Here is a 27,113-nt window from a genome sequence, read left to right as displayed (position 1 = left end):
TCAAATAAAGTGGTGTTTGAATGAATTTGCCCTCTCCTTTATATACCTCTTACAAAGCACCCATCAAACTTGCTTTAAGTCGGCTAAAGGGCAGTTTGTATTAATTTCAATTGTATTTAAACACTTTTCATTTCCTTGATACTTACGTCGGCTTGTTTCTTACTTGCTCTTGTACACATTTAACTCCCTTAATGCTTAAGGTCGGCCTTATGTTACTTTGATCTCCTCCACATGCTTCATGTTTAGATGCTCACGTTTCTTCTTTAGGTCCACACGTTTGCTTTAGGGCAGGAGCAATCTTTACACATTTCATCTTTGAGTTTGAATCCACGTGCTTGGATTTGAGTCCTCTCTCATACATTTCACTTAGGTCTTGGTCCTTATGTGTTTCACTTTGCTCAATATGATGAAGATAGGACCACTCTCGACACGTTACCTTTTAGATCTGCCCTAAGTTTTATCTTCCTTATGTTCTCATTGAGGTCTACACGTTTAAATTAGGATCCACACGCTTCATACTTGCTTTATCCAACCATACGCCTGAAATTAGGGCCCCCTTTATCTCCATGTTACATTTAGATCCACCATTACACATTTCAGTTTTGAATTTGATCCCACATGCTAAGCTTTAGGGCTACACGTTTCAACTTATCTCCCAATATGGGTCACTCCATTTGGTTGTAATCTCTCCTATGTGTTTGGCATTTAAGTCCTCTTGCATCACACGTTACACTGTGATCCCCCTTATCTCCATGTTAGGTCAAGGCTTAAATTAGGATCTACACATCTTGATTAAGGGCCTCTTTCCACACGTTTCAACTTAATGCAAGCCACCCACATGGTACACTTTTTAGGTCCATACGTTTCATGATTGATTTGCATATTGTGATTTAGGACCACCTTCATGCTTGAGTCGACATGTTTGATGTTATATATCCATGCTCTTGCAAGGGTAAGCCTTAAGTCAGCCCTATGCTTAACCTTCCACACACTTCATGCTTTAGGTCTCCCTTTAACCCCTCAATAAAATCGCATTCCTAATTTATCTCAACAAATGAGTCATTTCCATTTTGTAAAGGCATTTAATTCTATGTTTATGAGGGTTGATTTTCTCCACCTTCTACATTTGTGGAGGTTAATTTGCACCTTCCCCTTAATTTGATTTCACCCTCTTGTTTATGTCGGCTTCCTCCATATGTTTTGTGATTTGATTCTTGATTCAAGGGTGTTGGTTGATTTGTTTTGCCTTCCACGTTTGTGGAGGTTAATGTGCACCCCTATTTCCATACTTTAGAGGTTTAGATTTATACTGGCGATTTTCATTTCATTCTTGTCTTCCACATTTGTGGAGGTTGAATTGCATCTCCTTCCATGTTTACTCAGCTTGTTGCGCACCTTCCTTCCATGTTTACTTAGCTTGTTGCGCACCCCTTCCACATTTTGGGGGGTTAAACTTTTACTTGGGAGATTTTCTTCATTAGAAGGATGACTTCGCTTCCTTGTTTACCTAGCTTGATCCCCACCCCACTTCAATGTTTTAAGAGTTTAAAATTGCACAAGATAATTTTCTTCCTTAGGAGATTGATATTGTTTTCCTCATTTGCCTAGGTTGTCATGCACCCCCTTCCTTGTTTTTGAGGGTTAATTTCCCTTTTGAGAGATTAGATTTTGAATGGTTGTGCTAAATAATGCGCTCAAAGTAGGGGGTTTCCACGTTGTTGGGGAAGATAAATTGGACAACAATATTTGTTTCTTGAAAGAGTTTCCATGTTTTGAAGCATAAATCCGCACCTCCCTTGATTGTGAAGCTTGATTAGCATCTTCTTCCAAATTTTTGGACCTTAACTTTTCCTCCTTCCTTACCTTGAGGGTTAATTGATCACTTAGACTTGATATTGTTCACTCTCTTGAAGTTGATTGACTTCCTTGTTTGGGGAGGTAAATGTGCACCCCCTTCCCTGTTTATAGAGGTTGATTTTTCACCCTCTTTGTTGAGCCGCTCAATCAAGGATTTCAATATCTCCACCCAAACTTAGCTTCCCGAAATTGCCCCTTAAAATTGCTAACGATTAAAGTGCTCAAGATAGAAGCTTAATTTTCATTCCAAAAAATCACTCAAGGCAATTTAAATTTTCCTTGTTTATGGAGGTAAATTCATACCCCCATTCCACATTTAAGGAAGCAAATTATCCAAGTCTATTGCCTTAGAATTTCGCTCTCTTCTAAAGATGAAATTTGAAAAGCACAAGAGAGATCCAATTTCCTTATTTTTCAAGGAAGACCTTATTTCCTTCGAAAAATCCTTCTTTTCCAAAAATCAAACCGTAGAAGGAAATTTCCTAATTTGCTCACCTTGACATTTTTTCTTGACAATCTTGTGATATGACAAGATTTAGACAAGTCGTGACATTTTTACAATTTTGCAAGACAACAACATTACCTCAACCTACACACCTCTTCCTCATTAGCAAAGGTTAACGACTAAAGAACTTCTACCAAGCTAAAACCAAACTAAAACACCTAAACCAAGCAAAAAAGTGGGGGGCCCTATTTGCAATGGGGTGATGTGTGAAAATGTCGCAACAATTTGGTTATGGACGATTTGACAACTTAATGAAATACTACTAGAATGAGCTTGAGTTCTTTTGCTGCTTGAGGATGAAAACCCTCTTCTTGTTTACTGATTTCACTGGTGAGATACCCACCCTAGCTGGTTGATGGTCAAGGTTTGAGAGTTACGGTGATTTTGGCTTTGTGGGTGATCTTGGATTTGGAGAGGATGAAGATTTACACAGTTTTCTAATATGGGTTACTAGTTTTTGGTGTGGTGCTTATTTTCTGAGTGTGTTTTGAGTTTTGACGAGATTAGAAGCTTCTTAGTGTGCTGGTGTGCTATTTCAGAATAACTGGAAATCATACTTTGGCTCATATTTCAGTGTTATGACTTGAAATCCTTCTAGGTAATGTTTTAATGGATTCCTCTTAGCTCAGTGTTGCATTTTGAGTGATCATTTGATTTATTTGGTGAAAATCTGAATTTTCTAGACTAGTCACCCTTACTAGGAGGGTTGTACCACTTGGCCTAGGCACATGGGTTTCTTAAGAGGTCAAAAATCTGCAATTTTAAGTGATCTGAAATCAGTCTTGAAGGTACCTAATATAGCTGATTGACTTATCTTGGAGCTGGAGCCGTTTGGAGTTTTCATGGAGACTTGTGAAAATCATTCCTTGAATCACCTTTGTCCTAATGATGTCTAGCAATGAATCTGGAAACATTTGTGAGCATTTCTTTTCAATGTATGGTGATTATATCGGGTCTACAAATTAATTGTTAAGTCTGATTTTCAGTTTACTGTTGGTTGCAATCTGATTTGTAATGGTAATATTATGATTTTATGCAAGAAGAAATCTAATTCCTCTTTATGTATTGTTAATGAATGTATCACATTATGAATGAAACTTGATACACCAAATCCTTCTGCATCTCCGCCTTATTCTGTCAACAAACCAAAACAAAAAAATCAGGGGTGGACATTTCAGAGAGTGAGTCTCATGAGACGTTGTACCATAGCATGGTGATCCGAGGGTGTGGCTCCATCACTACCTTAGAGGAGTTTAGCCAGAGATTGATAGAGAGATTTGATAGAAAGGACCCAGAGATTCACTCTAGGGAGCTAGCACAATTGAGGTGAGAGGACACAGTTGAGCACCTTGTGGCAGGATTTCAGAGGCTATCGCTGATGGTTCCAGATGTGACAGAAAGGAAACTAGTAGTTATTTTGTAGAGGGCCTTGAAAACAAATTCTACTCCGAGGATGCACCATTGATTCAAGTTTTCAACATAAGAACCCTCCTCATAAGAGTTTCCACAACTCAAAGCACTCCCCCCAAAACCAAACAAAGTTGAGGAATCCAAGAATGAACTTCAAAGCAAAAAATTGTGCTTCACTTGTAGAGTGCCATGGTAACCAAGTCAAAAATACACTACATAGATGTTTTCTCTGATGAGGATACTAAGGTAGAAGAGTTTGAACCTGAGAATGTTGTGGATGAGCATGAGCATGAGGATCAAGGAGGAGAGCATTCAGGTGGCACAATTGCAGCACTTTCAGGAGCACCTAGATATCACCCTCTTCGTGTTAGAGGAGTCTTACGATGACATAGGATCATAGATTTATTACATAAGTGGGCTACTCACAATGTAATTGATGAAGGGTTGGTAGCTAAGATGGGTTTAAAGACAGAAGATTTTGAAGGGTTTCATGTTATTGTGGCTAATGGGTTAACTATTCATTCAGCAATTGGAATCGAGTCTAGAAGGGCACAAGATGCGAGTTAACTTCTATGTGATTGCCATTGGTGAGACAGGTTTGGTATTGTGAGTGCAATGGTTCTACTCACTTGGCAAGTACACACAAAATCATTAGACTTTGGAGTTGAAATTCAAATCCAATAGGGAGAAGGTGGTTCTTCATGGCCTTTCTAATGGGGGTCACACAATGGTTTTAGCCAAGAGGATGGAGAAAGCATTTCATAGAGACCAAGTGGATTGGGTAGAAAACTGCTTGATTACAAATACAAGTCCGACCAAGGATGGGTCTTATCATGTTGACATCAAATCCATCTTGGATAAAAAAAGCAAGGTGTTCAACGAAATTCCTCTCGGTTTACCACCAAATCAAGGTTTTCAACATGTAATTGAGCTAGAGGGAGCAAAAAACCCATCACCACTACATTGTATCATCATCTACAGAGGTACAAGGAGATTGATAAGGTAATTAAAGAATTATAAGACATGTGTGTGTCCTAGCACTAGCCCAGTTGCTTTCTTTTGTGGTCGTGGTCAAGATAAACAATGGTACCTTGAGGGTGTGCATTGATTATAAAGCCCTCAACAAAAAGGCAATCAAGAATCACTACCCCATATCTACGATCCATGAGTTGATAAATGAGCTTAACGGTGCAGTGTACTTCTCCAAGATTGATTTACAATCAAGGTATCATCAAATCAATGTTATAGACGAGGGCATGCACAAAACCGCTTGCAAGTGTCACAATGGGCACTATGAATTCTTGGTCATGCCATTTGGGTTGACTAATGCATTAAAACTCCTACTACTTTCCAATCATGCGTAAATCAGGTATTTATTTTACAATTGAGAAAATTTGTGCTAGTTTGCTTTGATTATATCTTGATTTACAATAAAACATGGAAGAATCACTTGAAGAACGTAAATGAGTTGCTTGGAATTCTCAAGAAAGATTCATTCTGAAATAATAATAGATTGATATTCGAGGATTTACAAAGGAAACGAAGGCTCCTTAAATAGAGAATACAAGGTGATTGAGAATAGAAACACGAAAGATACATTCTAAAAAGAAACTAACTACGAAAAGGAAATTACCTAAATCACTAAACTAGATGACCATTAAATACAATAATAATAAATACTTTAATACCCTCCCAAATGATCATTGTACTAACTACCTGTTGACGTGTATTTTGTACACTGCCTAACACAGAATAAAATACCCAAGGGTACCCTATCCTCTCTTGAATAAAGCCTCTGATCGCTGAAGATGTCGCGAAAAAGGATCAATCAGGATGACTCCAAGGTTCTTTGATGTAGGGTCTCTACGTGTGGACAAGCTCTCTGTGGTATGATGTGATTTGCTGGAATCACAAGGGGACTTACATTTGATGATTGAACTTCTGATCTGCTTTGAATATTGCTGGAACACAGGCTCTCACTAGCTTCGATTTGAAAAAAGGAAAAAAGATGAGGGCGAGGAAAGGATCTAATTCTAATAGTAAGAATGTAAGAGCAATGAATGATCTTTGATGAAATTCTAACTAGGTCTTGTTTTGACATCGCAGGACCATCTCCACAAGGCTAGTGCGATCTTCGAAGGAAAGCTTTATGATGTTCAAATCATCACTACAGGCATAGACACCATCAAGCTGATGCATATCAATGAAGAAGTGACAATTGAAGTTAAGCTTAAGCTGAATGATTCCAGTTGACTACACAAGGCAAGTCTGCAATCAACAAACTGCTAGTAGTATGGATATGCGAATTTCACCATCAATCAAGCACATTTCTTCCACTCATCTAATAACATGAAATCAAATATGAGAAGTATAGAGACCATGCAAATTGTCGAATCGACCCATAAATTTCACCATTTCTTCAATGAAGTTACAAGTCTTTTACAACAACATCTTGGCAACAATCTTTGCCTTCTCTCTCTACTCTACTCTAATTGCTATTCTAATTATTTTCAACTCTCTAACTATTCTATATTTCTAACTGCTTCCAACTATATTCTAACTCCCTTTACAAATGAAATGTCAGGGCTTATATAGTGCCCTCAATACAATTCGATGGCTGAGATCAATTCAAGATCAATGGCCAAGATTTTACAATGAAAACCCTAATTAGGGTTTGTTACAACCATTACATAACATTTAATGCTTGACCAATGATAAAATTGTATTGCTTGGACACATGTCCTCTCTGAAAAATTCCACCAATGAATAGCCGAGGTAGGTACATCGAAGTTTGTGCCACCTCCCATGAGTTAGGTGCATTGAATCTGGACATGCTGAGGTGGACCACACTGACTGGAGAAGTGATGACTAGGATGCCACCTCGTCTGACACTTGTAACTTGGTAGATATTCAACTTGATGTTGTTGAGAAGCTAGCTTTAATTAATTCATCTGGAACTATCCGCTTCTTCAACGAACCCTTGTTCTGACTTCCTTTTCTTTGATGTGCAGGACGATTGATGTACCTCGCCTTGGAACGCCGGATTGGAAGAGGCCGCCCTTATCCTGATGATGCTGGATCGAAGAAAGTCGTCCTTGTCGATGCTAGGCTGGATTTTCCTTGAGGAGAGCCTTCCGACTTGTAGATCCTTCAAGCTCGGGAGTCGCCATCTTGATACCTACACAACATTTCAAAATTAGTAATATATCTTGAAATCTAAAAATTAAACTTTAAAAGGAAGATTCAAGATTTTAATTAGGAAACTTCATGATAAATCTTGAGTTATCATTTCCTAATTAACCATGAAATACTTAGACTTTTCTTAAAAATGTCTAAAAAAATCAAACCTTGAATAAGGGTGTCAAGATGATTTTGCCATACCTCCTCTTGAGAATTAACTCTAAGAAATGATGTAAAAATAAATGAATTTTGCTAGGCAAAGTGTAGATCAAAGCTCTCCCTTGGATAAAATGCACCTCCTTTAGCTTGGAAAAGAACTCCACCTTCCTCTTCAAAAATCTGGAAACTCACCTTCAAATACCCTCAAAACATCTGGAATTTATCCTCCAATCTAGCAAGAAATACGCCTCTCCAATAGCCTTCAAGATGAATTTCGCCTTCCTTAGTCTCCACACTTGGTAGAAATTCGCTCCACACAAGCTAGATTTCGCACCTCCTTCCTTGCTTCTCCAAATCGCACTTGAAATAATGAATGAATGATGATTAAAATTGCTCAAAATACCCCCATTATATAGGGCGCTCACCATTTCATCTCCCCATAGGCCAACTTGGCAAAATAGGCCAAAAAATAAATAAATTTGCAAAAACAAGAGGCCGACCTAATAAAAATAATACCTCAAAGCGCTCCATTTTCAATTTTAAAAATTAATTTTAAATGCCTTTATAATTAAAATTTCGATTTTTCTAAGGCTCAAAAATTAATTTATTAAATGCCAATTTAATTGAAATTTTTTAAAATATTTTGAAGTTTTTAGCGAATTTGGCATCTAATGCGATTTGCTAAAATAAGGCAAAAAATAACGAATGTTGATAACTTCGCTCTGGTCCCTTGGAGAGGGACAGGAGCGATTTTGCAAATCCAAGCTTATCCGTCCTTTGTTAGCCTACCAAATTATATTCAATGGATAAATCATGTTTTCCTTGGTCTCTTCAAATCATAAAATTGTCTTGATCCTGCAAGAACAGTGCAAATTTGAAATTCAAGCTCCGGTCCTTCAGTGAGGGACAAGAGCGATTTTTCTTTTGTCCTTGGTTTTTGTCTTTTAAAATCACCAATTTCAAGTTCGGAGGTAAGCAATGATCTTTGTTCGTTCCTTGAGTGCAAATTCAACTCGTTTCTTTAATGCAAAAATGTGCTTTCCAAAGACTTTCGCCCTGGTCCTCCAGTGAAGGACAGGAGCGATTTTTACAATTCAGCCTAGGATCGTTGATTCTTGGGGGCAATTCTTTGTTCATCATCTTTCTAAAGACATTTCTCACTTTGCACAACCTTGCCTAGACGTGGTTTTGGAAGGGTTAGACGTGGTTTTGGAAGGAAATGATTAATTTTATGAAAATCGCCTTGGTCCTTGAGTGAAGGACAGGAGCTTCCTTTGAAAATCGCCCTGGTCCCTTAGAGAGGGACAGGAGCGATTTTGTCACTTAGGTTGGTTTTCTTCATTATGGCCCACTCAAGTTATATTCAACGGACAGAACCTGCTTCCCTTGGCCTCCTCAAACCGCAAAATTACTTAAATCTTGCAATGATAATGCACATTTGGATTTCAAGCTCCGGTCCTTCAGTGAGGGACAGGTGCGAATTTTGCCTTCCAGGCCAAAATGCTTCACTTTTCACCATGGAATGTCTTGGCTAAGGAAGATATCATCTTGTTACACGCCATGAATAAAAGTTCAAGTCCAAGAAAGGTCTAAAAATGTGTATATAAAGAAAATCGCTCTGGTCCCTTGGTGAGGGACAGGAGCGCCTTTACCTTTCTAGACAAATACTCCATCATTTCATTGTCTTTGATCAAGTCTGGATGCTCTATCATGCTCATTTCGTCCTTCACGATGCCTTTGATGTCTCAATTTGTCCAAACAAGGTCAGGAATGACTCCACTAAGCCTTTTCGCTCTGGACCCTTGGTGAGGGACAGGAGCGATTCGCCTTGGACCCTTGAAGAGGGACAGGAGCGCTTTTCGCTCTGGATCCTCAGTGAAGGACAGGAGCGTTTTTTGACTTTTTGAACTCTCTATCAGGATAATTTTTATGGAATATAACATTTAAGTATATTCCATAAATACTTTCAGGATGTTTGAGAGTGGTTTCAAACCTCCAGGAGTTATATTGCAAAATCTAGTTTTTTGAGGTTTTTCAGTTTCCAAACTTAGTCAAATTTCAGGATCAGGACATTCCAGACTTAGCCAAATTTCAGGATCAGGACTTCAGACTTAGCCAAATTTCAGGACATTCTAGACTTAGCCAAATTTCAGGATCAAGACATCACTCAAACCAGACTTGCTATCCTATTGATCTCCCCGACAGCACTCAAAATGCAAAGGCCAACTGACAAAACCCTAAAAAACCCAAAAAGACAAACCCTAAAAAGCAAAAAAGCAAGGATCCCCATTTGCAATGGGGCGATGTGTGAAAACGTCACAACACTACCATACAGAAGATTAGACAAAATCTGCAAGTCTTTTGGCCATGAATGCATAGAAGGCTAACTCCTCGTCAAAACATTCTATGACATGAGCCTACTGCTGAGACTCTCCCTGGTTGGACTTCTGATCAGCCAAACACTTTTTGTAGAACATCTCCAAGTTTACCACAATGTTGACACATAATATTCTTCTTGAAATTCTCCTCGAAGTTGCTTTGTCCTTTCTACTGAGTGGACTCGCCTTTGCCTTTGTCTTTGGCAATAAACACTTGTTTTACACTGGCCATGTCACTGCTGCTAACAAAGTTGTCTCCACCTGGCTTGCTGCAAGAGTTTATTGCACAACTCATCAAACTTCCAGTCAACATTAGTGGATGTAATGTGGAGAGTTTTGATGAAGTGTTCAAAAGATCGTGGTAAGCTTTTCAATGTAATGACCACCATACCCTCTTCTTCCATCTTGCGACCAATGGCCTCTAGTTGATCACTAATATCCTTGATCTTCATAAAATGCTACTAGAAAGACATCGTGTCGTCCATCATGATTGAGAATTTGAGAGCAACATGTTCTAAGGAAAAAGGCTCTACCTTTATCCAACATCTCGTGCAAATCCTTCAGGTGACTCCAAATCTCTTTAGCAGTCTTGCCTAATGGCACTTCCGAAAGCATCTCATTGGTGACTGATAACTTCAGCAACATAATTGCTTCTCGGTTAAACTCATCAAACTTGCCCTGGTCTTTTCCCGCCCATATGGGACAAGTATACGTACCTTGAACAAACTGGTCTAAGCATCAGTACTCAAAAATAGAGAGCATCCTCTACTTCCAAGTTTTGTAGTTCTTTCTATTATAGTGTTGATTGCCTTCCAACATGATGTTGGTCAATGACGGCACCCCTCCCGCTTTCCAACAAGGTCAACTTCTCACAAAACATAAAGGTCTGATTTTTTAGTCAAAAACTTTCAACGGACCATTGGCACAAATTTCGAGAAAAGAAGCCCAAAAATTAAAACCCCTGATTTTATTGCCAAAATCAGTCAAAAAAAAAAATAGAACCCTTGAACAAAAATTTGTGGAAAAAATTTTGAAAAAACCCTTCACAAAAATAAATTTCCCTTACACAATCAAAAATAGAACAACTACCATACACATCCCTAATCAGAAATAAATCACAGAAAACGATGAGCTGCAAAGGGCGTTGCACAAGAACCCTAGCCGGCAGATCAGACCGACGATTTTACAAAAATCATGCAAAAAGAGACACTATTAAAACAGCACCAAATTGTGAGCAGTCAAAAAACCATCAAATGCAGATGTAGAACACGCAGAACTCAGACCCATTATTTTGTAAAGAAAATAATGCAAAAAAAACTATAACTCAGAAAACTCAAGCAGATTCCCGTCGCAATTAGGGAGAATCCCACAAAAAAAAACCTCAGGTCACCGTGAGAAGAAGCAAGACCACCACCACAGACGTTGCGTGACAATAAAATCCTCATTGCGTTTTGCAAAACAAGCGAAAAAAAACGTCACCCATGAGCAGTAGAGGTGACGCGAATAAAAAGAAATCCGTCCCACATGATCAAAAAAAGCAAACTCCCTCCAAATCATCACCAAAAATGAAGAAAATAGCCACGCAAACCAAGCGATCAGGAAAGAAGAATCTGTGATGGCTTCAGAAAAACGACTCAACACCTAGATCACACTGCACATGACCCACGATTTTTCAGACGTCAAAATCCCTTTGCAAGTTGCAGGGAAAGACAATTTTGATTTGCCTTGAAAAAAAATTCAGAAAGCAGACCCTCGATTTTTCAAAAAAAATGATCAAAAAACCCTTCAAAATTTGTACCTACAATTTCACCATAAAAAATATCGATTAAAAAAAACTCTGGAAAAATTCTAGGTAGAAGCAACGAATTTTTATTAAAAAATTCGCCAAAAATTAAGTCCGCTTTGATAACATGATATTTGTACCTACGATTTTAAAAAAATCGATTAAAAAAAATTCTGGAAAAATTCCAAGTAGAAGCCATGAATTTTTATTAAAAAATTGCCAAAAATTAAACCCACTCTGATACCATGAAATAATAATTGATTGATATTTGATGATTTACAAAGGAGATGAAAGCTCCTTAAATAGAAAATACAAGACGATCAAGAAAAGAAACACAAAAGAAACAATCTAAACAGAAACTGTCTAGGAAAAGGAAATTACCTAAATGACTAAACTAAATGACCTTTAAATACAATAATAATAATAAATAATTTAATACATTCTCGCCAAGGCGTCCAAATGTGAGTTTTTGTTCACTGAAATATTATATTGAGGCATAAGATAACTGCCCAAGGGGTTAGTGTGAATAGGAGAAGACCAAGGGGATATTGGATTGTCCTAGAACAAGAACCTTGTCAAGGTAATTCTTAGGAATGGCAAACTTGAGATTTCAAGCTTGTTTACAGGTCCTTCACTTTCTAAGGCTGCTATTGTAAGGCAATTAAAAAGAATTTTGTGTAACATGGTGTAAAGATTGTAGATAAAGATAGTGGTGCTGCTGCAGCTCCTACTCCCTTCTAGCCTGCACTCTTTTCCTTCTTTGGCTATTTTGGTTATGCCTGTGTCTATGTGTAGTCAGCTTCTGGTCTTGGATAAAGCATTATGTTGCTTAAATTGACATATAGCCCTTTTGTAATCATTTATTTTCAACAATCGTGGAGCTCTATAGAACCCAAAAATAAATTATCAAAAAAAAACTACTCACCAGCTTCTCTCTCAAATGTTTCCTTTTTGTCATCATATACATCTGCATTCATAATGAACCAAACAAGAGTAAGTATGTATCCAAAACTAACATTGAGAAGAATAATCAAGAAATGAACAAATTTAAAAAACCAATTCATGCTATCCAACAAGATATCCTATTGGTGGTAGAAAGAAAATATAGTGCATATATGGGTGTTTATAAAACAAGGAAGGATTTTAACAAAAGCATGCAGCTAATATATAGAATAAAAGTTAAAATAATATTAATATCTTCTATAGTGGTCATCTTCTATTTTTAGTTGTGGACTCATTTAGCTTTTTAGTTAATTAGCTTTTAAGCTTAATTTAGCTTTCACGCTTAATTTAGCTTTCACGCTTAATTTAGCGTTTAGCTCTTTAGTCTTTTACTTTAATGTTATGTTCTAATTATAGAACATCATCTTGTAACCTCTATATATACGTGTGTATATCGTTCAATGTAGTCATCCGATTATTGAATCATTCATTCAATTTATTTTTCATGGTATCAGAGCGGGTCAATGGGATTCTTTAAAGTTTGGCAAATTTTTTAATAAAAATTCATGGCCTTCTTTCTGGAATATTTTCCAAATTTTTTTTATTGTTTTTTATAAGAAAACGATTTTGCTTTTTTGAAGACTTTTGAGGGTTTCGAGGGTTTCGAGTTCGTGGGCGAATTTCTTTGTGCTAGGCAATAGTTCATGTTTTTTTAGAGTTCTGGAGGTTTTCGGGTTTGCAACCTGGAGGTTTTTTTTTTGCAGATTGAAAATTTTCTTAGGGTTTCTGCAATTTTCGACTAGGGTTTTGACCCTTCAATTCATGTCGAAATTTTATTCTGGTTGCAGATTCTTGGTGGGTTTTTTTGAGACCTCAACTGGGTCATCGTCAAATTTTTCTGGGTGCATCGTTTTTCGTGCCTCAATTTTTGAGCCGTCGGATCTGCATTCTGTTTTCAGATTCTTGGTGAGTTTTTCGAGAACTTTTTTGGGTTGATCTCAGATTTTTCTAGGTGCCTCGTTTTCCGTGCCTCAAATTTTGTGCCAGCAAATTTGCCTTGGAATTTAAAAACAGTTCGCAATTTTTGCTAATTCTATGGACGTTGGGAATTTTGCTGTCTTTTGGGCACCATTTATGCTGTTTTAAGTTTGCAGAAAATTTTAATTTTTAGGTTTCTTCCAAACCTCGAAATTCGCGCCTTGGAATTCGTGCCAAAATTCTTCTCCAGGGTTTCAGTTTTTTTAGCTGCTGCTTCTATTCTGATTTTTAATTAGAATCTTCTGTCTCATTCTTTGTGCCTTCACTAGGTTGACCACGTTCAACCTCAGTTTCTGTGATGGCATCTTTGACCAACATCATGTTGGAACACAGTCAAAAGTTTAGTGGCCTCAACTACAACACTTGGAAATAGTGCATGTTAACGATATCTGAATATCGTTACCTTTATCAGATTGATTTAGGCCAGACCTCATCTTACAGGTCCCAAGGTTTTCACGATTTTTTCCACAAAACATCATGGGAGGGTTTTCACGAGTTTTTCCTCAAAAAATTGTTCATAGGGTTTATAATTTTGAATTTTCCCTTAAAAATTATCTCATCTGTAATCCGCAATATTCGCCTAAGATTTTAGGTATCTGGGTTTTACCCTTTTTTTCCACAAAAACGATGATTTGTAGCCTCAGATTTCTTGGTTTTTTTATTTTCTCCTCAAAATTGTAAATTCTCTTTTTGAGGGTTCCTATTTCAGGGTTTAGAATTTTTTCCTTAAAAATTATCTATCATCCGCAAAAGCTTGCGTGGGATTTCTAGGTTTTCACGATTTTTTCTTCAAAAATTGTTTGCTGGTTTTTACGATTTTTTCCTCAAAAATCATTTGTAATACGCGAAGTTTGCATGGAATTTGTGATTCGCGAAGTTCTCTGGTTTTGATCGATTTTTCTCCTAAAAAATCGAGCTTTGTTGCAGTCAGTTTGGGTCGCACCTATCAAGGCAAACATCTGCAACCGTGGTATCTTGCAATCAGTTTTGGAGTTGGTACTCTTCTGCAAAAGGGTTTGCTGATTTTTTCTTCAAAATCATGGTTTCAGGCTTTAGTATTTCGTGTGTGCCACATCTATAATTCACGTGTGAAGGCTACATTACCCTCGATGGCTTTTGGTACTCTTGGTCATTTACATTCTGCAGATCCTGGGAGGGTCTCTGTAGCAGCAGATGGTCTTTGCATTTGTGATCATAACACCTACAGTGTCTTCTATAGGGTATTGAGTACGATAACCATTAGGGAGGGTGTTAAAATAATATTAATATCTTCGATAATGGTCATCTTCTATTTTTAGTTGTGGACTCATTTAGCTTTTTAGTTAATTAGCTTTTAAGCTTAATTTAGTTTTCACACTTAATTTAGCGTTTAGCTCTTTAGTGTTTTACTTTAACGTTATGTTCTAATTATAGAACATCGTCTTGTAACCTCTATATATACATGTGTATATCGTTCAATGTAATCATCCGATTATTGAATCATTCATTCAATTTATTTTTCAATAAGTACATAATCAGTGTCTAAATAGCAAGAATTCATTAGTCACCTATTGGAAATTTGTGCCAAACATGGAAAGTGGAATGGAAAACAGCAGCATTTCCAGGATTAAAGTCTGCAAAATTAATCTACACTTAACTGTAATCCCCATTATCCATCAATTTCATGGCATCATCTGTGAGCTGATCAAAGACTACTTTTGTTTCTTCTGGCATTTTTCCCCGCTTACTTTTATCATTTGAGATTGCCTTCATCCTCCTCAAAGCATGTAAAACCTGCAGGTTTGAGAGTAAGACAAGTTTAGATTACAGTTACCATATTAATGATAAACAACAAAATATAAATTAAAGTTGGACAAACATTTGAAGATGGTTCACGCAATGCCACGTGGAAAACGGGTTCATATTGTGTTTAGTGATCTTATTCACACACTCCAATTTATGCAAATTCTGTGAAACATAGATCCATTACTGGCCATTCTGGTTGAATGGTTGAATAGGGCATTGCCAGATTTATGGCCCAGGTTAAATCCTTGACAGGCTTCAAGCCCCAAAATGCTCAAGAGGCAATGAATTTGGCCTTGAACATAAAAAGACAAGGTCTAATGAATCCCTTGATGCAATAAAGGAGAGTTTTTCCAATTAAGCAAATCCAGTTTTCTCAAAGATCACAAAACCAAGGCATCACATAATGATAAATGAAGTGATATTGCTCAGTAATCTCCAGCAAAAATTTATGTCAGTCATGATGAAAAGTACCAAGTAGGAAGAATCTCATCGCATTCACTGCTACATATTCACATAAATATATAAACATTTATCTAAGAATGATCTTTTCATTCATGTATGAGAATAAAAAAACAAATGAAAAAACATGAAAATAATTCATGTGAAAACACTAAGACACAGTAAAAAAGTATTAACAATTCTTTTCACTTTTGGTTTGCAATAAAGGAAAACAGTTGACAGTAGATTCCCAAAATGCTTAAAAGGAGAGGAGTTTGACATTCAAAACAGAAATCCCATGTCTCACAGATCATTTGGCAAAATAAAAGAGAGTTTTTCCAATAAAGAAAATCCTTCTTTCCAGAACAATCACAAAGCCAATGCATGACAAAACGAAAAATGGAGTAATACTGCTCAGTAATCTCCATTAAAACCATGTATCAAAATCATGGGAATGGGATCGGGAAGAACACTTATCACAGTCACTACTACGTATCCACATAAATGAATATACGTGTAATTAAGAATTACCTTTTCAGACAAGCACTATCTCTCACAGTGATGGATGATAGCTCAGACTACTTCATTTCAGATGCAGACAGGGATATTCGATGAGCTTTCCTTCCAGTCTTCACCAGCATATGCCTATGGGGCTTTTGTTTGCCCTTCATTGCCATTTCTTAGCAGCAAAGAACTTTATTTTGTCTAATGTAGTTCAATTATTTTGATTCTAGAGTTCTCTCTTCCTAGAACTCTCAATTGGTAATTGTTGTAACCTCTAGTCCCATTCACCTACTATTGGTCATCTGTAGACATTAATATAATTTATTTCTTCTCATTCATACATGAGAAACAAAATGTATCAAGAAACACGAAAATAATTCTTCGTGGGAACAGTAAGACAATAGAGTCGAAAAGTATAAAGAATTCCATTTGCTTTTGGTTGGCGATAAAGGAAAACAATTTTGACTGTGGAGCCCCTAAATGCTTAAAAGTTAAAAGCCAAGGAGTTTGACCTTCAAACAAGAAATCAAGGTCCCATGGCTACCTCAATAAACTGAAGGACAGATATTCCAATCAAGAAAATCCAATTTTTTAAACAACATCACAAAATCGAGCCATCACACGATGAATAATGGATCTACACTGATTGATGATCTCCAACAAAAACTTATGTCCAAGTAATAGAAAATGTGCCAAGGGAGGAGGATTTTAATCAAACTCATCACTACATATTCTAATAAATACACATACATACAATAAAGACAACAAAGTGGAAAAGTATAAACAATTCTCTTGCTTTTGGTTTGAAATAATGGGGAACAATTAAGAGTAGAGTTTTTTAAGAGTAAATATTTTTTTTTCAAACACAATTAAGCATGGATGCTGTATGGAAACAGGTACCGTCTCTCCTGGCTGGAGGGTATTTGCTATGCGCCTCTTGATTTTACCAACTTCTAAAGATGAAAGTTCCTGATCATTATCCCTTTCTTGAATTTCCAAGTGCTCGTCTGCAAAACGTGTGTCCACCTCCACACTATCAAGCCAAGCATCCTAGTTCAAGAAAGTAAATGTATTCAACATTTCATTGACTGAAACAAGAGACACCTTGTGAATCCTAATGTAAAACCTCAAATATTATGCTGCTGTAAATAAAGATATAACTGCTGTTCAAAACACATTTTTTTTAAATTATACAAATTATTCATAGAGAAAACCTTAATTTCATTCCCATTTCCATACTCCACATAGTTCCCTTCTGAATCAAAGTAACCTTCCTCTCTCTCTTGCTTGAGATTGAAAGGTTCAATCTTGATTCCATCATCTTCCAGAGCTTCATCATCCTGCAAACCATCATTCACAAGAAAATTAAACTCTGTTGTGCTAAATGCTTAAAAACAAATAAAATGTGGCCAATTTATACGGACTGCTGCAAAATAAAACAACAAAGAAAAAATTAAGAACTGTTTATAATTTTATAACTATGACTGATCCTTCTGTGCATTGACAAAGCTAGCATTGAACGGTTCAAGTTGGATCCATGTTGAACATTCCATGTCCCAAAATAACATAGCAGCTACTTCCATGACTGCTTATTTCAATAGCACTTTAAAAAATGGTCGATTATAGAACAAAAGCAATTATGAAATGGAAAAAAAAGAGAAACTCAAACATGCAGTGCTTCAATCAAAGAGACAAACCAATAATTTAATACATGAATTAATGTATTTTACAGCTATGATAGCAATTTAAGAAAAGAACTCAAAGGCTTGAACCCTAGAGATGATATTATATACTGAACTTATGCAAGGGACATCATTGGAATCCTTAGCAAATTGACTAACTGTTTCTTCATAAATTTTCAGATGATTTCAGTGAACATGTAATCTGTGTATTGCAAACAGTCTGCACCAGAAATTCAACAACGAAAATCCCTTGGAAACTGATGCAGCAGCATCCCTGACTTATCTGCAATCTTGGATCAACCAAAAATATTTTGTACCTCTTTTCTGTTTTTTCCTTCTTTTGTAGGTTTCTCTCTATGACCCACCAGTTTGAATGTGTGCCTTATCTTTGGTGGCCCTAAGAATATTTGGAAGAAAATTGTTTCATGAAAATGGATTTGGCTATTGCAATATTGCTGCATTTCTTCACAGCAGGTTCTGACATTTTTTTCTTCTAAAATGACAGTTTGCTCCATACAGTACTGGTTTGGTCTTGCTTCATCTTCTGTTGCCAACTAGGGCCCTATCTAATCTGTGATTCAAGTTCCCATCCTATCATCCTATGTCTGGAGACTTGTCATATGTGACCACAGCCTATGAAGGATTATCTAGATTATTTTCAAATTCAAACTGTATGAAATTAAACTTTTCACCACAGTTTAGACCACTCCAATGTAATATCCCCTGCTGTTATATGACTGAAAGTGTAGGGAATATTGACAAACAGTTGTCTTACCAACTATTCAATCTGCTGTTCTGATTTTCAGAATGAATAACTTGCGTGTTATGCAATTTTGGACAGCTAGTATAATTCTGTGTGTTATGCAGTTTTCCTTGGTTTTGCTTGTAGGAACATATGAATGTAATGCAATGAATTTAAGATATGATTTATCAACTAATAGAACATACAAAAATAATAATCATCTAGTTGACATTTTGTCAAACATTTGTCATGCATCCTCAGATTTGAACAAACTTATTATAGCATATATAGGGCTTACAACTGATCCCTTTATTCAATACAACCCTTATTACAGCCAACAAGGTTTAAGCTTGCAAATTACATACATATTCCTATACTAAGAAATTTCTAGTGTTCCACGGGCGTTGGGGACGGGGGGACGCGGGGACGCGTTTCCGGGACGGGGGGACCAAGGGCCTAAGTTTGGGGACGGCGGGGGGGTGGCGGGGTGGTGATGCTGATATAGTTATACATATACATATAGTACTTGAAAAACTAGTTTTGAAAAGATGTATGACAATATTACAGTGTAAGAATTATATTTCAAATGACACTATAGGAAATTTGAAATACTAAATCTAAATACCAAGATTTCTAAGTTGTGTTGTTATATGGAGCCTAATCAGACTCGGAGGTTAGATTTTCCCTACTTCTATCGGCGCGGTTTCCCCCTATATTTTTCAACGGGGGTTTGGGGGCAGCGCCCCCAAGTAGGGGTCAAGGGGCAGCGCCCCTTGCGGGGTCCCTGTCGCGATACAGGGCGGGGTCGAGGGGCAGCGCCCCGCGAGGCCAAAAATACTTTTATTAGTTTCTAAAGGCGTCGGGTGTTATTTTTCTTTTGGCCCACGTCCAATTAGAGTTACCCCTTAACCCTCAAAAAACTTAAAAAGTCAAATTTTTTTAAAATTTTAATATTAAATATTGCATATACGTGGGGGCGACAGGAGACGTTTGGGCGTCTCCCCGTCCTTGGAGAGACGTGCAGATGTCTCTTGAAGGACGGGGAGACACCCAAACATCTCCCAAGGAGACGTGGAGGCATCTCCATGTCTCTTTGGGAGACGCCCAGACGTCTCCACGTCTCCCCGTCTCCTTGGGAGACATGGAGAGGCAGGGACGTCTCCGCATCCCGGCGGCGCTTGGGTGGCGGTGGCGGGACGGCAGGGGACGTCGCGTCCCCGTCCCCCTGTCCCCAAGACGTTTCTGACGGGGGGACGCGCCCAAAAAGGGGGGGGACGCGTCCCCGTGGAATGAGGGAAATTTCTAATTACCAGCCAAGGCAGCCATACCAACAATTTATTTGACAATGCAATCTATAACCAAAGTGAAGCATAAAAACCTGATAGGAAGATCGCCTAATGCTCGTATTTGAAGAAGCAAGCCATATCCACTGTGTATGAGACCTCTACAAGCCAAATCGTGGCTCACTTGCTGCCACCCCTGTTCTGACTGAATCAGACTGCAATTTAATTAATCCCAGCTCGTATACTCCCTTCTAAGCATCCAAAAGCATCGTAGACTCCTCCCAAGGTTAGCGCTCCAGCCTAGGAGAGAAATCGAAGCACCAAAGAACAAAATCGTGGCACCTCTTCAGAGGATATGAAATCTGAAGATGATTACCGCTGTGACTGATGCTCTGATTTGGTTTCAGACTGATTTGAAGTTGCCAAAAGGAAGGTTGAAGTCCAGCGAACATGTAGGGGATGTCACCATAATTTTTGAGGGCTCCAAATATGAGTTCGTCCCACTAGGAACTGGCTGCCCAATACCCTAAGTTGCGGGTGTAGTAATAAATCAATGCAGCCTTTCTACTCCTCCAATGAATGATAGAAATGTTTGCCAAGGTCAGTCGATTTGTTTGATCAAGTACCCACAAAATTCTAAGCAACCAGCAATATGTAATGAGTAAAAATGTGGGAATTACTGGGTCTGATCACCCCTTTTTCAGATCTGATAATGTCTTCAGAATATGCCTTCAAACACCCTGAAAATGCTCCCAAATGGATTGCTTATCTCCTCAATGAAGTGCAGATTTCAACACATCAAATGCACCTAAACCTGAAGCATTTTCCCATGCGTACTCCATGAATGCTGAAGCAAAAACTCAGTAAGCTCAAATGTGAAAGATTGAAGTATCCTTCACTCACTAATGCAGCCCTTCGGAGGATCTTGCACCACCTCAGTTATGCTATCTATGGGAGTTACCATTCCCAAAGACAAGTAGAACATCTGCAGAAACCGTACGCTCCACAAGCTCAATATCACAAGAAGATGTCAAGTATTCAATGATTAAACCATGAGGCTCCTCCCCTATTTATTCTTTTTCATACATGAATCGGACTCCCTTCTAGAAGATTCCTTTATAATAAAATAATGTTTAATTGCTCCCCTTTTAAATAATTAATAATTGCACTTTAGGAAATATTAAAATATTATTATAATATAAAGTGCACACGTGACATCATACGTGAGAACACATTATCTCACCATAGAACCATGTAAAATAAAATGTGAAGCCACAAGTAACTGCCCAGACAACCCTATCATCGACTCCTTGGCCTACGAGGGTCAAATAATAGGCCAAACTATGCGGATGTCTGAATACTAGGGAGAAGGGGACATTACAATCCGCCCTCCCTAAAATAGCTTGTCCCCAAGCAATCTCCACTGCTCAAAGAAAACCTACTGAAGAATCACTCCACCTGGATCCCAAGAGAACATCCGTGTAATGTCCCTGTCATCATGAATTAGCTCCTGTAACACTAGCTCATCCAACTGAATCTGCTGAACCAACTCAATCACCTCATCAAGTGTCAATGGAGTATAAACCTCACGAGGAAACAAGTCTGGGGACTGTCCATACTTGCTTCCAATTTCTGCACAAAGTGAGCTATCAAATAAATTATCCATCACAAGCGCCCCTAAACTGTGCATCTAAAATAAGTCATGTACATGAGGATCAAATGTGAAGTTGTATAAACTCCTCACTATGTACACCTTTGATATCCCCTCCATGAGTTTGTTTGAAATCCTGATGCACTGGAAGGATCCCAAACGTCACTATTAGGACTAAAATCAAGAGAGTGATCAACTACCAAATCATAAAGTGGATTATCATACAGCCATGTAGCATCAAACTCATACAATGGATTGTCAACTTCTCATGCTCCTCGTGAATTACCACATGTTCTCTTTTCTTGCTTTTCTTCCTACAAAGAGAAATAGAATGTAGGCTCCCATCTGCAATTCCCCTCAACACGAGTCTTGTTATTCAATTCAAATTTCATTTCCAACTTAGGTACGTTGACGATAAATACTCCAATGTCTTAGAGCCATTTCATGCCCAAAACTATGTCCACTACACCCATGTTGACCACATAGAAATTAGCTTGTAGCTCATAATCATTCAGCTGTAAGGTGAGATTACCTATCCGTCTAGTGCACATGAGGGTATACCCATATGCAACTCTGACTCTAAATCCATTGAAATCCTCTGTTTGCAATCTACATCTGGCCACAAATCCCTCATCAATAAAATTACGCGTTGCTCCAATGTCAAGTAGAGCAATGCAACGCTGCCCATTGACCGTTCCTCTAAATCGAACAGTAACCTCATCTTGTTCGTCAACAAATAATGCCATAGGCGATAGATTCCCATCCGGCCCAAACTCATTTGAAGTTTTTCCACCCTAATCATCCCCTGAATCAATGGGCTGATCCATAGTTTCAGAATCGGAATCCTAAAAATACATCCACATTGCGCAATTCGCCTTGCCCTTAGGCCTCAAAGGGCAATCATGCTCTCTGTTGTAAGGCTCCCTGCACCAGAAACACAATTTCTTCTTCCTTAACTCCTTCGGTGTCTCCTCATCCACCATGTTTGCTGATTTCTTTTTCTTATCAGCAAATTGTTGAGTACTCTCATTGCTGGTAGATGGAACTTCTTTTTGCCATACTCCTTGCCTTTTTCATCACCTCTTGCAGTGTAGGTGGGTCAAAAGCTTTCAACCAGCCTCTTAGTGGCTCCATCAAACCTTCCATGAACAAGACAACCAATCTTCTTTCACTAATGTTAGGAACCATAACTGATAATCTCTGAAACTTAGCAACATATGTTTCAAGAGTCCCATGTTGATTCAGTTGTGCCAACTCATAGAAACTTACTTCAGGATTTTGACATCAAATGTTTCTATCAACCTGTTAGTGAATTCATCATAGGTGGTGATAAGATTATGGCCAAGGGTGACCAATCCGTGGTACCACCACTCATGAGCAGCACCCTCCGAATGTAGTGTAGCAAATATGATGGCGTCCTCTTCAGGCATTGGTCTCAATGACAAGTAGTTATCAAATTTTTGCACCCATTCTCTAGCTATACACGTATTGCTCCCATCAAAATATGGCATTGTAATCTTACAAAGAGCTTGCTGATAATCCATCCTTGGCGGAGCATAATGATCATTTCTTCTTCCACTTCTCCTATTCCTTTGATTCATGTATTGATCAAAGGTCCATAGTTCTCTCATATCAGGAGGTAGAGTAGTATACTCCAAGTACGCTTATCTAGCTTCATCTCCAAAAGAAACAGCTGCAGCAGCATGTGGTTGTTCTTCTCTTCGTGTAAAAGTGGGGAAGAGAGACCTAGAGGCTGATCCTCTAGTGTTAGCAGCACGGTGTACAGACCTTTCCCCATCAACATTTCTATTATTTTCATTGTTCCCACTATGTTCAGCTATGTGATGTTGATGGAGATTATTATTTGTTTGTTGTTCCATCTTTGCCAATAGGCGTGACATCATCTCAAGCATAGTGTCGAATTTCTTTTCAATTCTTGCATCCTTGTCTTCCTCAGCCATAGTCGGAATTGTTTTGCCGCTCTCCCTTTCTCTTAAAGCTTCTGAAAATGTGTCTACTTCTGGCACTTGGGGATTTTGGTACTGCTGTCTTCTTTGTTCCCTGTTATAATACTTGATATCTCTTGCACTCATCAACACAGGATGGCAGGATGATAGCTCCGATACCACTGTAATATCCCCTGCTGTTATATGACTGAAAGTGTAGGGAATATTGACAAACAGTTGTCTTAACAACTATTCAATCTGCTGTTCTGATTTTCAGACTGATAAACTTGCGTGTTATGCAGTTTTCCACAGCTAGTATGATTTTGTGTGTTACGTAGTTTTCCTTGGTTTTGCTTGTAGGAACATATGAATGTAATCCAATGAATTTAAGATATGATTTATCAACTAATAGAGCATACAAACATCATAATCATCTAGTTGACATTTTGTCAAACATTTGTCATGCATCCTCAGATTTGAACAAACTTATTACAGCATATATATAGGCCTTACAACTGATTCCTTTATTCAATACAATCCTTATTACAGCCAACAAGCTCTAAGCTTGCAAATTACATACATATTCCTATACTCAGAAATTTCTAATTACCAGCCAAGGCAGCCATACCAACAATTTATTTGACAATGCAATCTATAACCAAAGTGAAGCATAAAAATCTGATAGGAAGATTGCCTAATGCTCATCTTTGAAGAAGCAAGCCATATCCACTGTGTATGAGACCTCTACAAGCCAAATCGTGGCTCACTAGCTGCCACCCCTGTTCTGACTGAATTAGACTGCAATTTAATTAATGCCAGCTCGTATACTCCCTTCTAAGCATCCAAAAGCATCATAGACTCCTCCCAAGGTTAGCGCTCCAGCCTAGGAGAGAAATCGAAGCACCAAAGAACAAAATCATGGCACCTCTTCAGAGGATATGAAATCTGAAAATGATTACCGCTGTGACTGATGCTCTGATTTGGTTTCAGACTGATTTGAAGTTGCCAAAAGGAAGGTTGAAGTCCAACGAACATGTAGGGGATGTCACCATAATTTTTTAGGGCTCCAAATATGAGTTCGTTCCACTAGGAGCTGGCCGCCCAATACCCTAAGTTGCAGGTGTAGTAATAAATAAATGCAGCCCTTCTACTCCTCAAATGAATGATAGAAATGTTTGCCAAGGTCAGCCGATTTGGTTGATCAAGTACCCACAAAATTCTAAGCAACCAGCAATATGTAATGAGTAAAAATGCGGGAATTACTGGGTCTGATCACCCCTTTTGCAGATCTGATAATGTCTTCAGAATATGCCTTCAAACACCCTGAAAATATTCCCAAATGGATCGCTTATCTCCTCAATGAAGTGCAGATTTCAACACATCAAAAGCACCTAAATCTGAAGCATTCTTCCCATGCGTACTCCATGAATGCTGAAGCAAAAACTCAGTAAGATCAAATGTGAAAGATTGAAGTATCCTTCACTCACTAATGCAGCCCTTCGGAGGATCTTGCACCACCTCAGTTATGCTATCTATGGGAGTTACCGTTCCCAAAGACAAGTAGAACATCTGCAGAAACCCTAGGCTCCACAAGCTCAATATCACAAGAAGATGTCAAGTATTCAATGATTAAACCATGAGGCTCCTCCCCTATTTATTCTTTTTCATACATGAATTGGCCTCCCTTCTAGAAGATTCCTTTATAATAAAATAATTTTTAATTGCTCCCCTTTTAAATAATTAATAATTGCACTTTAGGATATATTAAAATATTATTATAATATAAAGTGCACACATGACATCATACGTGAGAACACATTATCTCACCATAAAACCATGTAAAATAAAATGTGAAGCCACAAGTAACTGCCCAGACGACCCTCTCATCGACTCCTTGGCCTACAAGGGTCAAACAATAGGTCAAACTACGTGGATGTCTGAATACTAGGGAGAAGGGGACATTACATCCAAACAGTATCCTTGAATCTCAAATAACATGGTAGTGTGTCTTGAAGAATCTGGGATTCTTCTGGTCCCTTCCAGTGGATGATTGCAAATCTTGAAGTCTGTGCCATTCTAGGAGGGTCATCCCCATCTCTAGGAGATTAAAACAGGTTTGTTAACCCCTCAGCATGTACAAATACATATCTCAAAGATTGGTGTTATTATCTTTCACCATTTCTTGGAGATAATTGATTTCGCAATTCAGCCATTGTGCCAAATTGTAGGTCTATATTCCATTATTTACTGAGAGAATAATAGGAGAGATGTGTTGTTCTTCCATCTCTAACTCTATATTGCATTTTGGTGTGTATTGTGTTTACCAAGCTGCTTGATTAGACAGTGTAAACCAAATCAGAAATGCTGAGAGAGGGGTGGGGGGAGCGGGGGAGGGGAGGGAGTGAATCAGTATTTCGAAAACTTTCAATACTGATAAAAACAAATCAAGAGAGCTGAGCCAATAAACACTAAGAGTACACAAGATTTATCTCGTGGAAAACCCTTTCAAGTAAAAAACCACGGCATCAAAAGCTTTCATAAAATAAAATGGGCACCAACCCAAATACAACAGTGAGCTACAACTCACATAAAAAACACTAACTCAGTACAAAAGAGGCACCAACCTCAAAAAGAGCTCCGACTCTACCAATAACACAGAGGCTCCAACCTCTTAATAGAAGAAATAAAACTGAACTTATAACCTCTCAGACTTCAAACTTTAACATATATATCAGACTGTAAATTTCTTGTAAAACTGTGAGGAATGTATCACAAACACCCTTTTCTCTCCAAAACTTTTGACAAATTACATTGAAGTCACCTATGGTATCTTTAATACAAATTGAACAATTTCAAAACATAGGTTTTGGATCAATCACCTTGACATCTGATATTCTGGCATGCATATCTCAGTATATCATCTTCATAAAAAATTTGCAACAAAAACTCTGCATGTTATTCTTCAAGAAAAACTCTGTGTTATTCTGCTCTGCAACTCAGGAAGAATTGTCAAAAACAGTCCTCATGTCAATATTCACACTTTAAAAATCTTCTCTAAAGCTCATATCCCCATGCCACACACTAAAGAATGAATCACTTTTTCCTTATCAAAAAAAGAATTTCATTCATAACACCAAAAGAAGCTCCAACTCCATCTGGAAAGAATGCTTCAGAAAAAATGCATAACATAGTACTACGAAAAGAATATTAAAACTGACCCAACAGCAGAGTTTGAAAAACAAAAAATACATGCTTTACCAACTGAACACACATATACATGTGTGACACTTGCTATTAAGAAGAAACAACAGTTACAAATAACCAATGATTGCAAAATCAGAGCCTGCGAACTTGAATCTGATCTATCCAAAACTTGCAAATTGACAACCTCAACAACATTCTATCCAAAACCTGCAAATAACTTGTGCATACTTCTGACAGACCACCAAAAATTATCTGTCAAAGTCTTCTGAGAAACCACCAAAAATTCTCTATCAAAGTAAGTAAACCGCCAAACACAAGTGGCAGCCTTGACATCCACTAGCGCACATCTACATAACACGAAAACGTTAGAGACTGCACTTCTGACCAACCACCAAAAATTCTCTGTCAAAGTCAGTAAACTGCCAAAGACAAAAAGAACAGTTACAAAACAGAGCCAACCGATCATGAAGACGAGTGGCAAACTTGACATCCACTAAAACATCTGCATAACACCCAGACAGTAGAGACTGCACTTCAAACCACATGGCTACAAGCAAACTGCACATACATTGACAATATATCCTAGGAATATCCACGAACAAAACAAACTTCAGCTAGCAAAACGT

At 37.9% G+C, this 27,113-nt stretch overlaps 1 protein-coding gene across 3 annotated transcripts in view; it reads right to left on the bottom strand.

Moving 5' to 3' along the window:
• LOC131038205 (uncharacterized) overlaps positions 1–27,113 on the bottom strand; it is a 101,050-nt gene that overhangs the window by 59,961 nt on the left and 13,976 nt on the right. For all 3 annotated transcript variants that reach the window (XM_057970556.2, XM_057970557.2, XM_057970558.2), the window contains 4 exons: positions 17,194–17,319; positions 16,880–17,029; positions 14,890–15,025; positions 12,198–12,239 (listed from right to left, as the gene is read on the bottom strand). In XM_057970556.2, the coding sequence (XP_057826539.2) occupies positions 12,198–12,239; positions 14,890–15,025; positions 16,880–17,029; positions 17,194–17,319 (454 nt within the window). The remainder of the gene's footprint in view (positions 1–12,197; positions 12,240–14,889; positions 15,026–16,879; positions 17,030–17,193; positions 17,320–27,113) is intronic.

This window comes from Cryptomeria japonica, chromosome 10 (genome assembly GCF_030272615.1).
Source record: "Cryptomeria japonica chromosome 10, Sugi_1.0, whole genome shotgun sequence".
Classification (NCBI taxonomy): Eukaryota; Viridiplantae; Streptophyta; class Pinopsida; order Cupressales; family Cupressaceae; genus Cryptomeria; species Cryptomeria japonica.
Note: the sequence above shows the minus strand (reverse complement) of the source record. Positions and strands in the feature narration are given on the sequence as shown.